At 26.8% G+C, this 13,357-nt stretch overlaps 1 protein-coding gene across 1 annotated transcript in view; it reads right to left on the reverse strand.

Annotated features, from left to right (window-relative positions):
* Positions 1 to 635: 635 nt before the first annotated feature.
* Positions 636 to 13,357, reverse strand: part of LOC100167060 (nuclear pore complex protein Nup205-like) — a 14,247-nt gene continuing 1,525 nt past the window's right edge. Inside the window, exons 6-17 of the mRNA XM_016801712.2 lie at positions 10,965 to 11,172; positions 10,631 to 10,881; positions 10,367 to 10,552; positions 10,191 to 10,309; positions 9,162 to 9,294; positions 8,974 to 9,106; positions 7,374 to 7,555; positions 7,163 to 7,292; positions 6,976 to 7,103; positions 5,498 to 5,675; positions 5,298 to 5,428; positions 636 to 786 (exon numbers count right to left, since the gene is read on the reverse strand). Of these exons, the coding sequence (XP_016657201.1) occupies positions 697 to 786; positions 5,298 to 5,428; positions 5,498 to 5,675; positions 6,976 to 7,103; positions 7,163 to 7,292; positions 7,374 to 7,555; positions 8,974 to 9,106; positions 9,162 to 9,294; positions 10,191 to 10,309; positions 10,367 to 10,552; positions 10,631 to 10,881; positions 10,965 to 11,172 (1,869 nt within the window). The 3' untranslated portion in view covers positions 636 to 696. The remainder of the gene's footprint in view (positions 787 to 5,297; positions 5,429 to 5,497; positions 5,676 to 6,975; positions 7,104 to 7,162; positions 7,293 to 7,373; positions 7,556 to 8,973; positions 9,107 to 9,161; positions 9,295 to 10,190; positions 10,310 to 10,366; positions 10,553 to 10,630; positions 10,882 to 10,964; positions 11,173 to 13,357) is intronic.

Consider the following 13,357-nt stretch of genomic DNA (forward strand, 5'->3'; position numbering starts at 1 on the left):
CTTAATAGTAGTTACTAAAAAGATTATTATATATTACTTGAATGCACTTATGTTTTATGTGGGTAATAATCTTTGCATATTTACAAATTTCTTTTGATTTAGATTTTATATTGAAATTAAAATATCAGATTACATTAGGAATATATTATAAAAAATGTATGGATATATTATTTTAATAGACAAGTTTTTATTATATAACAAAGGTCGTATGCATTTATTGATGTATGCTAGTTATTGACTTAAATTTAAAAAATCGTAACTACCCTCTTTAACAATTTTTCAACATTCTTGAGGCACGTGATTGGGGTGAGTTATAAGGGGTGAGTAACCATATTTTGTCTGAACAGCATTTTTATCTTATAGTAATGAAGAAGTCAGATACATGAATCAAACATTTTATAACTTTTTCTATCATGTATAACTAAGAACTCCTTTATATATAATATAATATAATATAATAATACATTTTTTAACGTACTGATAACTTGGTACTTATATAATTTTAATTGTACTTCAAATTTTCATGGAGTAGCTAACGGCCACATAACATTAGGTATATACAACACAAATTCGATAGTAGAAACATATAATATAGATAATAATAATAATTAGGTTAGTATAAAATACAAGTCACATGTACACAATTTATATTAATGTACAAAAAATAAAATAAAAACAAAAAATAAATGCTTCATTTTAATTACTAAATCTTTTAGAATCAACAAATTGTAAGAGTTTTTTGATCTTGTGAACCATATAATGTATAAAACTATCATCAGGTTTGTCCTGTAACAAATTATAAATATTCATTAAACATTAATATATATATTTTTTTAAATTAAATAACTTAAAAAAATTCTAAACATATTGTATGCTTAAATAAATCAGAAATATGTCAGGCAGTTCAAAATTCATACTAAATGACAGTAGCAGATCACAAATTAGTAATCTCGAAACAAATATTAAGAAATGTTTCATTGTCTATGAATAGAAGTACTACAGAACTCGGCATTTGTAAACATTATATCACCTCATTTTTAATTCAAAGTGCAGCAATTTATTTTTTTTTTTATATCATCACCTTTTGGAGCCAATTTCAATGCTGAAATGCTTCAATTTTTTACTTTGAGTATGATTTCTAGTATTAAACTGATCTAATTGGTAAAGTAAATAATTCTCAGAACTTTTCAACTGACAAAATTGAGTTTAATGAAATTAAAAAATGAATTGTAGACATGAAATTTTCAACAAACATTTTATATAATCATTATCTATAAACTGTTGCGATGGTGGGACGGCTCCTGTCAAACACAATGTTGGAAAATTATGTTGCACTGTTGGACATGCATAGCAACTATTATAGCAATATATTATAATGTATTGTATGTAGAAATATATTATAATAAGTATGTATAACCAATGGTTAAACAAATTTTTTCCAAAAATATAACATACATAATATAATTTTATTATATAAATTTTATCATATTATGTTATTGCCATTTACTTGAAATTCATTACCGCATATTGTAGAATAGTGTCAAGAGGTTTGTGATATAGACATTAAAATAAGAGTCCAATATAATAGATATAATCTAAATAGTAAATATTTTGAAAATGTCAGCAAAATCTCCACCGGAAACTCATTAAGAGTTAAATTTAATAGTATAAAAATCCTGAATAATTTGAATATAATGTGTTTATGTATATTCAAAAATTATAAAAATTATATTTTGATTAACTGCATCATCATTTAAGAAAAAAAGAAGTGAGCATGCTTGGCAAATTACTCTGTATATAAGTAATATGAAACTAATAAATAAATAACTTTGAAATAAAGTATAAACTAATTTGTTTAACACTAATTCAACATATTATGTATTATTATTATTGGAGAATTGATCAAATAGTAGATTGGTAATAGATACGTATATAATGTGTGGTTAACTTGCTGTTAAAATCCTAAATAAGAATCATAATATATGTTTCTGATAAAATGTTGTATGTTGTGTTTTTAATGATCGCCATTGTTTCTAGATTATAGAACACTGTTAAGAATATATCCACATAATATTATGTATCTGTATTACAAATTTACCTAGAAGCGGATAATTAGTGTACAGTATTTTCATTTTTATGCAATAAATTTAATATCTGATTGAATTTATCTCTGATAAAACTCAAAGTATAGATATTACTTGTTTTACCTTTTGTTTTTACGATATTTAAATTTTTCAGAAAATTAAGGGTGAGTAAAATATTACAATTTAAAATTGTTCACAACTTGCCTAAAATTAGAAATAACATGAGAAAACACAAATAATCTTGCTGATTATCTATGGATGATTTAACCTTTAAGAGGATGTCGTAACTGCATATGTCGTCTCTGTCTTAATAACGTATAATATACCAAATTGTAAGTCCAGCAATTCCAATTGTGTGTTGTTAGATTAAATATTTGAGGGAATTGTTATCAAGTGATCTATTATCAAACTTAAATGTAAGAACAATATCTGTGTTCTTTTGTTGATCTTTACAATATTTTTACTTTTAAGAGAATTGTGAGCATTTTTTAGTATTAATATTAATATTAATACCTACTACCTACTTACATACCTACTCATAACACAATTCAAAATTAAAATATTGTGAATACCTAACAAGAGAACACAGATAATGTTCTTACATTTAAGTTTGATAATAGATCACTTAATAACAATTCGCTATAATATTTAATCTAACAACACAAAATTGGAACTAGTGAACGTACATTTTGATATATTATGTTAGTAAGATGGAGATTACAAATGCGGGTATAATGTCTTCTAAAGTTTGATAATAATCCTAAACCCAGATTCCCACAGCACAAGGTATAGTGAATAGTAAGGCATGTCAGATATTGGAAGATTAGGTTCAGTGCGGTTCTGTTATGCACGTGTTCAAGGCATAGCCACACAAATCGTGACATGCATACTAGGGTGGTTCACAATTATATGTAAAAAAAAAAGTTGACTTATAATCCTAGGCACTTTCTTATTTTTTTAGACATATCTATAGTATCATTTTCTGAAAATGTTGACTTTCTATTTTATTTGGTTTATTCAAAACAATTAGTACTAACTCGCAAAGCTTTAGATAGTCATCTCGAGTTGATTTATTTTCTGTTAAGAAAGAATTAAGAGTTGTAAGTGTGGTTTTGACAAATATTTTTGTTTCTTCTTTTAACTCCAATCCCAGATATTTTTTTTAGAAATATTACACCATATTGTCTCAAACCTTTTAAATATTGGAATTTCTGGAGAGATTGATGGATCAAAGCATGAACAAAATATTTTAGCCAAGATTATTTCCATAGTACAGTGATGGCAAGCTAGCCATAGCATATCGTGACCAATCTTTTGTTTCAGGAGAGCACAAGCCGCTTAAAATTTACTTGTATTTAAAAATGTTGAGTCGAAACCTAGAGCTTTGACATTATTTATAATATTCCATTCACATAAAATATTATACACCGCTGCATTCTGTTCAGTCCCAGCTTCTAACATTGGAAAACCGAGAAGTTTTTCATTGCCATCTCTGGACACCAACGCGGGAAGTCTCTCTACTTTTCCATGTCCGACAATTAATGGCAATATTTTTCCATCCCAATGCACTACTAGAAGATATTTTGGTGTAAATATGGTTTTTATATTATTAGCATTCTTTATTCAGGCTTCTTTTCGCCTTCGCCGTATAGTACTTAGTGATATCAGAAGATAAGATGGGTTATGTCCAAGTGTGGCTGCCAATGGGACCATAAATCATAATGCCTCCCGATCAGAGATTTTATTTCAATCCAAGGCACCCGCAACATGTGAATTAAATAAATTTGTTTGTATATTTTTCGTATTAACATCTTCTTCGTTTTCTAATTTTGCCTTTTGTTTTACGTGAAATGGTTCAAATTCCACATCGCTGTCAGATACAGATAAATCTTCTTCAGTCTCATATTCTGTGTATACAATTTGTCTTGCTGATGATGTTGATGCAGTGGCTGCCTTTTGGTGACGTGCTTCCTCCTCTATTTTTCTTTTCAGAGCGCATTCTTCCTTGTTTTTGAGTTTTTTGTCAACCGTAGTCATGAACATTTGTCAATTTTGCCTTTGATCATAAAGAGAATCACAATTGGTTTGATATCTTATCTGTGCAAATGCATCAACGTGACTGATATCGAAAAGAATATTAAGTTCATTGCAAAATTTGTTCACAATTTTTCTGAGATTCAGACGGTCACCCCATGTTTTCTTCAACAGCAACAACTTAGAATGAACTTTTTCTATCATATCCACAACATGCTTTACTAACCTCAGCAGCTTTAGACCATACTTAAATAATTTCTTCAACTACCAGGTGACTTGAATTATGTATAGAAAAAAAAAAAAATGAAACCGTTGTAAAACTTGTCTTCTTGCGGGGAGTTAATTGAGTATAGAAAGTGACCCAGAATCCCTAATAAGAAGGACGTAAATCTCATTGTTTCCGCGTGTTAACATTATAATTTTATGTTGACAATGTTTATACAATTCTTGTTATAGCTATTAAAATGATGGTACTTACGGAGAAAATAATTGCAGTTTAGAAATATGGCGTAGAATATTGTATAAAATTACTGAATTGTCTGGTCCGCGTCAATCAAACGAATGAAATTAAATACTGTATGCTGTATAAATATGCTGTCAGCTGCTAGTTTGCTAATCTGTTAGCATTAAACGCAATTTACAGCGAACCTAGCGGCTGACACAGCTGACAGCATATTTTTTTATTATCGAAAATTCCTATACTATGGCTTATCTGAGTATTTTAAGATCAATGGTATTATTCATTACTGTTATAGATGCTTACTCATAAGTCGTTAGTTTACAAAATCATATAAAAAAATATAAATATATTATAAACAACAATTTACTAAAGGATGCTTGAGCTCCACCTTCTAATCATAGAAAGAAGTTGAAATTTTAGTATAACAATATCACAGATAGGTCTAAAAAATTAAGGGGTGCCCAGGTCATAAATGAAAAAAAAAATTATTGAGCCACCCTAATGTATACCCAAGGTTGGATATAATTGCGAGCTAAGCCCTACATTGTGGGGAACCAGATTATTATTAACATTAAATACACAACATTTTAACTGCTGAACACAAATTGTTTACGTTAATTATTTGTAAGATGGAGAAAACACATGCCAGTGCGGCGACCTTTTGATATACTTTGTAAATATAATAATTTTAGTAATATAATTGTATCATAAATATTTACTTCATTTGTTGCATAAAGTTTTTCAAGAAATGCTTTATTAAACACTTTCACCAATTCCTGTCTTAATTCTTTTAATTCATCAGATGTTACTCCATCATCATCATCATCATCTTCGTTTGAACCTCTTGATCCTAATTGATAAGTTAACAAGAATTACACAATTTTGGTTATTTTTGAAATGTTTAATCAAATACACTTACTGTTTAATCCTTTAGGACTATGAAAATGTTGAACAGGGCTTTGAGTAAAATAATAATTTGTGTGAACCCACAAAATATATAGACATACCTCAACTATTTGTTTACAAAGTATACGTTGAGTTTGGTCACCAATATCTTTATTTTCTATCTCAGTTTCATTGCTACTTTCACCAAATAACTAAAATAAAATAAAACAAAATAAAATAAATAAAATATGAACCAAACACAATAATGAATAACACGCAATAAATTACATGAAAGACAGGTGTCTTAAGGGGACGTTAAAGTGACATTTGTTATCTCCATCTTACAAATGCGTAACATAGAAAATTGTACACTCAGCAGTTAGAGTATACTGACCTCTTATAAAATTTAAAGATAAGATTATTATATAGTCAATGTCATAAAGTTTTTGTTTTTAATTATTTTAATTTTAAAGCGAGGAATGAGTATTTTAAGATGTACAAACAATTTACTATTTTGAAATACTCATAACTTGCTTTAAAATTTTAATATAATAAAAAGCTTATGTCATTTCCCAAATAATAATCTAACCATTAAATTTTATAAGAGGACAATTCATTCAAATTTTTAAACTAAAGGAGATAAATGTAATCTGCTGATTGTACAATTTCCTGTATTCCGTACTTGTAAGACGGAGACAACAAATGCTACTGTAACGTCTCCTTAATTACACAACTTCCAAATTCATATGCAGTATTGTCGATTATTTGCACTAATTAGGATGAGGAGAGGGCGGATAATCAATGATTAAAATTATCCAATACACATAAATTCAAATGTTTTAATTTAAAAAAAAAAAACATATTTAATATTATAGTAATATATTTTATTGGTATAATTCTTTCTTATCAAGTTTTATCAATATTTCTTTTCAATATTTAACATATTATGTTTCCTTTTTAGAACTAATTTTTAATTTAAATGTGTGCTCAACTGCGATTATAAACCAACTAACCATGATAAAAGATTATCTACTTTAAAGTAAGTCGTAATAGATAATAAAAAAATCTAAAAATGTATTATTATTTTATAATTCATACAATATAACTAAAATCTAGAGATAAATGTGTACAACAATTTTGTAATATGGATAATCGACGCTTGAGTGTACATATTTCAATTTTGTAATTTTTGATATCTCAAAAAAAACTAATTCTTTTACCTTCCATTTTTTATATACAGATTATTGAATACTAAAAATATAAAATGATGAGAAATGTTAATTAAAAAAATAGTTTATTTTAATGAATTCTCTACAGGTTTATTGATTATATAATGTAACTTTCAAAAAAAAAAAAAAATACTTATATAGTATTATTAAAAAAAGAATATTTTTGATTTATGTTGGAGAAAAAAATAGTGACCAAAATGTTTGACTACAATATTAATTAGACATATTGGTTTTTACACTTTTAAAATAAAATAAAAATATATAAAATATATTAGATAGTTACTTGAATAGGCGATTTTACATTTTCAGCCTTAGTTTTAGTATTAACTTGCACAAAATAATGTTCAACAGTATCAACCATTATTGTAACAATTGTGTTCATTGATAAAATGTTAGCAGGGTTAAAATCACCTAAAATAAATAGTTATATTGATAAAAAATAAAAAAAAAATAGGTCTTAATTTATATACCATGAGATTCATTTTCGATTACTGAATCAGTATATACAGAAATATCCAAAATCGGTCTTTTAAATTTCTGAACACTTGCTAATCCGCCATCCATTAAATTTGATACATAATTTAATAAGTTTAATGTAATCTAATAAATAAAATCACAAAACATTTTCAATAAATAATACTATTGAAAAAAATACAAGCATAAAAATATGGATATACTAACGCTTAAGTATAAAGTAACATTTGTTTCACCATAATTTGGATTAGATTCTTCAGAACATTTTTTATGTATTATGGATGAATTAAGACAAAATTGTTTTAAAGTTTTTCGCAATAACATACTATATTGATAAAATAATCCAGCAATATCCTTGTCACCACTTGAACTGATTTCTGAACTTGTATCTATTTACATTAAACAAATAATTATATTTAATTAGCTATCATCTACATATTTAAAGGAAAGTGTACTTTAACAATAATCAACGCAGAGCCAAACCTATTTGAGTTATCGACTTGAAATTTTGAGGATAGATTTTTATAATAATTTCATTGGGCACTAAGAAAGGATTTGTTGAAATTTGCATTTTAAAGAGGTGCTCAAACAGGGATCTTGAGGTTCACGATGGAAATTTTATTTTTATTTATTTTTTAACACATTGACTACCACCGGCGGTCACACGATTATGCATCATCTGTACGCCAAGCATATTTTTCAGTGTCATTCTAAATTTGTATATTATACTATGTATTTGAAAAAAAGTTTAAAAATATAAAAAAAATTTAAAAAATACATTTAATACATCAAAAAATTTGTAATGATTCCCGCTACGCCACGGCACTTTTTTGGGTGCATTATTGTAGCGCCATGGAAAAGTTAATAATATAAAACCATATTAATTTATGGCCGCCGGCGGTCATGTGGCGTAGTAGTTATGATCAACTGTGGACGCCGGCGGTCACAAAAACATATAATTTGAAATTTACAAATGACCGCCGGCGGCCACATGGCAGTCAACGTGTTAAATAGTTGCCATTGGTTACAGTCTACAGTAGAAATTAGTATTTTTTTATTATTGGTTATTTGGGCAGATCAGGTACAAGCTAGCACCAAATCAAATTATTGAACATTGCAGCAAGTTACACCCAAAAACAGTTGAACAATCATAATTTTTTACGGACAACGGAATGCACGGGTTCAGCTTGGTATGAATGTTTGTGTGTAGATTAAACATCTGGGAAGAAGACAGACTAATTTAGGAATGGTTAAATTTGGTTTTTTTTTATTCATCTGATATTAGTAGTTATGTTAGGTTAGGATTTTGTATTAATTGATATTATATTAATCCATTATAGGTGGAATACGACCAACTTGGTATAACTTTGATACTTTAGAGTTAAATCATACATCTACGTACAAACAGCACGGGGTCCGCGATCTAACGTAGGTAAATTGACTACCTGATAATATACTGCTGCGAATCATAATTTTTGTTCCGGGAAAGGGAAATGTTAAGATACATTTTGAACACCATGCACCGAATAATAAATAACAAATTTTACAGTCGAGTCATACACAAGTTCGAGTCATAAAGAGTTGGTACATTTAACGGGCAACAAAGTGCACGGGATAAGCTAGTGTAATTATAAGAAAATCATAATGGATAGGGCTTTTCACATTTTTTTGTGATAAAAGGCAGAGTTTATGATACACTGTTATGTAATACCTTCCAATCTTGTCACATATTTTAACATTGTACTGAATTTGAAACTTTTCAATTCCAAATAAAAATAGAAATGTGATTATTTGTATTATGACTTACCATCATTAGTAATATAAACAAACAAAGATGTTAATTGATAAAGTTCTTTCAGATACCATTGCTCACATAATAGTGCTGAATTAGTAAGAGCAATTGTCACGGTATCGCGATGGCTAACCAAATAAAAGACAACCTAAAAAATTATTAAAATTACAAATATATTCTTAAATTTAGAATTAATATATTACTTGGAGGATAGACATCATATTTGTATTTCCCTGTGTACTTAAAACTGTTTGGCATAAACACATTGCTGGTGAACATATCATCATGTATCTATCACCTTCATCCGGCATTGATTTTTTCATAGAATGTTTGAAACTTTTTACAAATTATACATGTAAAATAATATTAATATAAAATCAACATTTTAACTCTATTTACAAATTTATTTTACAACTAAAATTAAACATTATATAAGAATGAATGATTATAAATAATTTATATTCTATATTTCACTTGATGATTTAAGTACATTTACATATTATACATATTATGTCAATCCTAATTGAAATCAAATGATTTTTGTTTTATATTTTAAGCATCTAATGTTTCTTTAAAAATAGGTATGAATTTGTTATTGATTCTATTTCATTTAAATTTCATGATAGTAATAATTTGTACCAAAAGTCAATTAACATAACTTTAAAATGTATTTAACAAATCTTTAATTATTCATTGATAATAATACAGTTGAACTTGGTTAACTCAAACCGTGCAAAAACAAGACAAATTAATTTTCATCAAAAATCCAGTTTTGATAATATTAATTAATAAGGAAAATAATTATGAATATCTTTGCAAGACAGAGACAGGACCAAGAAATCAATGTACTTACATCCTTTTAATGAATACTAAGTTCAGGTCAGAAGACAAAATAGCTCCAAAAATTAAAATTGTTTTTTTTATTATCTGAAAAATTCTGGGAAATGAATATTTGTCTGGGTTTTGCACGGATCCCTTTAATTACGATTTATGATAAATATTCCTGTTTAACTTTATAACTATCAATTAAAGTATTAAAGAACTTATTAATTTTTTATAGAATAAACTATATTAAAAATACCATCAGAAACTACTCTCAATGTTGAAGAATAAAACAAATCTCCAGGACCAAAATCATTTTAAAAAATATGAATTCAAGTCACAGAATGAACACTTTGGTAGAGATCAATTAATCTATATTTATTTAAATTATGATAATTTTATTTAATTACCTTGCTTCTAAATTTGGATGAGCATCAATTGCATTCATTAATGACAAACACGCTATAGCCTGATGATTAAGTAAAGCATCAGCGCCAGTTTTGTAAGTAGCAATTTTATTTAAAAGACTCTAAAGTATAAAATATTATTAAAATATGAAGTTCAAAAATTAAAAAAAATAATTTACCATTTTACTTTCATATACATAAATAGGTTTCAGGTTTTTATTTTTTGTTGAAATCAAATCTTTGAGTTCTGAATCTGATTCTAAAATACTTGATATAATGTTTTTAAGGTAACCTTTATCTGATAAATAATTAATAAATTTTGGATGGATATCAATCAAAAGTTCACATATTGTATATGATAGTATCTAAAATAATTAAAAATATAAATTATACTTAAAACATCATTGGAATTTACTATTAAATGTATATAACATTGTAAATACTTTGCATATATCATGACCAGATGTTAAGTCAACACAAATTATTTCTAAAATTTGAACACTTAAGTATTGGTCAAAATTTATAGACTTAATGAACTCAATAGACTTGGAATTAAGAATTTGTTTATTTGCAGAAGTAAATAAAATACTGTTTTGTTTAAAGTTTCCATTATTTAATGTTCGACTGTATGTAGCCAAAAGATTAATCAATGCTATTAATGATGAATATAAGCTAGTTCGTAATTTTTGTGAACCTAAAAAAAATTGAATTAATAGTAGTAGATACATTTCATTTATAACACATGATTAATATATAACGTAATATAATATAATATACCTGATAGTTGAATACATTTAAGTAAATTTTGAAGCATGCTAGAGAAAACACTAGATTGTCCAGTAAATAATGACCTTGAATTAATTTCAGGATTTACAACACATAGTTCCAAATGTTGGTCAATGGTATTTTTCAAATGTATTAACAAAAGTAAATGAGAATTTGTGATGAGTGTAGATAAATCTGACATATTTGGATAACGAATCACCTAAAATTATAATTCAGAATAGATTTACATATTTACATCTTATAAAATAAAAATATAATAAAAAATTATTTTTATTCTACAAAATACTGAAAGGTTAACGTGATAAAAAATAATATGTATTAATGGAACACAAAACACAAAAAAAAGTTTTTAATTTGGAAGACTCTTCCTACCTAACCGGGTAAATTTACTAAACTTACATCTCTAACTAGGCCCAATGAAATCACGTGGCTATTCTACATTTCATAATATCTCTTAAAGTAATAATTTTTTTTACATCGGAATTGCACCATATCATTTATTATAGCCATAGTTACAATAATTTAATATTTAAAAAAAATTAAAGACATTTTTTGTGATGTGTGCTCCTAGTAATTTATCACTTTTAATTCTCCATCATTATTTTAAAAATATACCAATAATGAATATTAATATATTTATACTATGTTTATAGTATTAGTAAAAAAATTATTTATACCTGATAAAGTTTAATGTATTTGTAAAATAATAAAAAAAATACTTATAAGACTAAAAATAATGTACAGTGAAACCTCAATAACTCGAATAGGTTGGGGTCAGTCTTGTAAAGTATTCGAATAAATATATTCAAATAAAAGTATTTGAATACGTATTCTGAATACTTTTATTTGTATTTTTTATTCATTAAAAAAATACTTTTTTCCGATCCAGAAAAATAGTTTTAAATTTGTGATAAGACTTGTTATAAATCATGAACATTAATTTTATTCTTTAAACGAAATATAATATTGGCCCATGATATGATTATTTTTATAGACACCAATGTGTTGTATCCCGTATGGCTTGTATCGGCCAAATCATATGTGATCAAAATGTATAAATAACTTATGATTACATTATATGTTTAATTATTAATTAATAAATGTTAAATACCAATCATTCAAAAACTAGTTGTGAAAAAAAGTATTGTGATAGTATTCGAATACTTTTTAAAGTATTCGAATATGTATTCCGAATACAAAATAAAAGTATTCTTTACAAGACTGGTTGGGGTGAAAAAAAAAATTTGAGTTATAGAAAAAATTGTGTGCATTTATTGAAATGCGGGGGCGAAGATATTCCTTCGCGTTATCAAAAATTTAACTTATAGACGTACGAGTTCCCGAGGTTTCACTGTATGAGCTAATACTTTGTAAATAATATCATACAAATTATATGCAATGGTTATGTTTTTATCCTAATGATTATTAAAATCTGTCGTCTTCACCAACTTATGCACAAAGATTATCAGAGATTAGAACATTATAGAAACGATTAGGCGTGAAATCCGTGAATAGATAAGCCATCCGGGTATGTCAAACGGGTAACACGCAGAGCAATGATGTGTTTCATGGGTTTGTAGTTTGTATATATTTAATGTTTTAATAATTTTATTTCACGGCAACATGATCATTTTTGGCAGCTCAATTGCTACCTCACTTGGAACTAAAGAGCTTCAGAAGGAGCAAAACAAGGTTGAGATAGATACCGAAGCTATTATTAAAGGCGTTTTAAGGACACGTCCAACAAATATTCAAAAAACAATGTCAACAGTGATTGAAGACGGCTTTTCATAATCGTAAAAGTTAGGTTAGCACATTAGAGTATTTTTTATGTATAGATTACAACGCACCAAATAATCTACAATCACATTGACCAAAATATTATTTTAATTATTTTACTTTACACATTATACACCATTATAAATCTTTTTTTCATCAATATTATTCATTATGGGTTTATTTTCAATATAAGAATGAAGAATATATATTATTAAAAATTACATTTAATGACTCCTTTATGTACTATTGTCGGTCGGAACCGTTTCTGACCTAGATATAATAAGGTTTAATTTAATCTATGTATTTACCTTAAGAAAGGGAGACACATAATTAGATGTGTTTCCCTACAATGCGGTATTTGTATTTGTATACCTACCTATTTGTTTTACTTAAGAGGACGTTATACCCGCATGTGTTGTCTCCGTCTTACAAGTGCGTAACATAGCAAATTCTACGCTCAGCAGAAGTGTAGTTGGTTTAAAAATTAGAGGAATTGACCTCTTATAAAATCTAAAGGTAAGATTATTATCTAGACGACCTCATGGGATTTTTATTATATTTTTATTTTAAAGCTCGCTATGAGTATTTTAAAATTGTAAATTGTT

Source organism: Acyrthosiphon pisum, chromosome X, assembly GCF_005508785.2.
Source record: "Acyrthosiphon pisum isolate AL4f chromosome X, pea_aphid_22Mar2018_4r6ur, whole genome shotgun sequence".
In the NCBI taxonomy this organism is placed as follows: Eukaryota; Metazoa; Arthropoda; class Insecta; order Hemiptera; family Aphididae; genus Acyrthosiphon; species Acyrthosiphon pisum.